This window comes from Phytophthora parasitica (assembly GCF_000247585.1).
Source record: "Phytophthora parasitica INRA-310 unplaced genomic scaffold supercont2.4, whole genome shotgun sequence".
Taxonomy (NCBI): Eukaryota; Oomycota; class Peronosporomycetes; order Peronosporales; family Peronosporaceae; genus Phytophthora; species Phytophthora nicotianae.
The window spans coordinates 910,809-912,448 of NW_008648990.1; the positions used below are offsets into that span (position 1 = coordinate 910,809).

The following is a 1,640-nucleotide window of genomic DNA, read 5'->3' on the forward strand; positions in this document are numbered from 1 at the left end:
TTGAGGCGTTGAAGCTTCTCACGCAGGACAGACTGGTAATTCGACGCTTCGAAGTGTTGGAGCACATGCTCACGGAAAATCCCCCACGTGTGCTCCTCCGCTCGAGTTGTCGAAGACCAGTGCAGGAACCATCCGGACGCCGGCTTTTCCATTGCCGATCCGGCGATTCCAGGAAGACGCGCGCTCGTGTCTTCAATTGGAATGTTGTTGATGCGGCAGGCGTTCTCGATCTGGAACAGCCATTCGCGGACGTCTTCCCCCCTCTTGCCCGTGAACTTGGGCAGATGGTTCGGCACTTTCGTACGGTCAGCCATCGCTTGGTTCAGCCGATCGATCTCGGCGCGTAGCTGGGCGATTGTTGGCATGGGCTCCTTCAGGTCAGGTTGCTGAGACCAACAAGTGCTACCAGTATTTCAGGATACGCGAGCTTGGGGGAGGGCGCGCGGAACGAGAAGTGCCGCCCCTACAGTTCAGGCGGATGGAACCTTCTAGAAGGTTCCACGGTCGCCCTACATCCGCCTTTCTGTATTACATACTGAATCTAAGTTAAACTGAGCCTGTCTCTGTAACGGAGTTACCTCCGTTTACGATTCTAGACCTGATAAAGTCCCTCTCTTTTATTAAGGCTTACTGGATGCTGACCTGACCGTTGTTTACGGGCAATGCGTTGGACACAAGAGCGTGTCCAGTCGTAGGCCTGCCTTAGTTTTAATTTTCAATTCACTCTACAATTTTCATCGTGAAGTACAAGTCCTCACCATGATTCCGTGACAGTCTCTGATTGTCTACAACTCTACACCTATCATATCTGATACAACCCCCATCGGATTGAAAGTCCGACACGGGGTTATTTACCTGCCTGCAAATGACTTGCAGCGGTTGAATATCACTTTGCTCGATTCGTGAGTCTACGTTGGAACGGTGAAACGCCCAACAAGTTTCTTTTGGACGGCAAAAGTGATCTGTCCAAAGCATTCGCTAGTATCAACGATTATACCTAATCTAGTTGCCGCTGACGATCGGAATATCGCTTCGACTGATAATCGTGCTACATTTAGTGGCTATTTACTCCTCAATAATCCCAACAGTACACGTAGTGGTGGAGAGCATGTTCAACGGGGAATGACACCCCGCTGAGTATTAAGTACCTAAGTCTGATCAGATATACCTAAATCGGGCTTGCTTGTTTCCGCGATACATCACCGATCGGGCCTCAAAGTTGATGTAAGCAACAATACTGGGAGAACAGCTTTGGGTGGCTGAACAGCCTTACTTTATTGGTGGGAGTGGGTCCAGGGTTTAATTGCGCGATTGCTGTCAAGAGGACACGCAAGCGACGGACCCAATTCCTTGTGGAGTGGGTGGGAGAAGAGAAGCAGACCTGGGAACCGGTTGAAAACTTGTCACAAGTCCCAGGCCTCATCTCAGAGTTTGAGACGGCAAGGCGCAAGAAAGGAAAGAGAAGATGAAGTAAAACCAACTTAAGGGGGGCTCAAAAGCCTACATGTATTCCCGTACTACATCCCCTACAAGTTAAAGCTACTGCTGCATCAGGCGTCTCTTTCGGTTCCGCGCTGTCTTCGAAGTGCGTTTGCCGTGGCGGCACACGTACCCAAGTTGAAGCTGAACGCGACTAATCC

The 1,640-nt window shown here is 50.5% G+C and overlaps 1 protein-coding gene across 1 annotated transcript in view; it reads right to left on the reverse strand.

Moving 5' to 3' along the window:
* Nucleotides 1-365, reverse strand: part of PPTG_03246 (hypothetical protein) — a gene marked incomplete at both ends in the record, with an annotated part of 857 nt that extends 492 nt beyond the window's left edge. The window contains one exon of the mRNA XM_008895922.1: nucleotides 23-365. Within this exon, the coding sequence (XP_008894170.1) occupies nucleotides 23-365 (343 nt within the window). The remainder of the gene's footprint in view (nucleotides 1-22) is intronic.
* Between the last annotated feature and the right edge of the window lie 1,275 nt (nucleotides 366-1,640).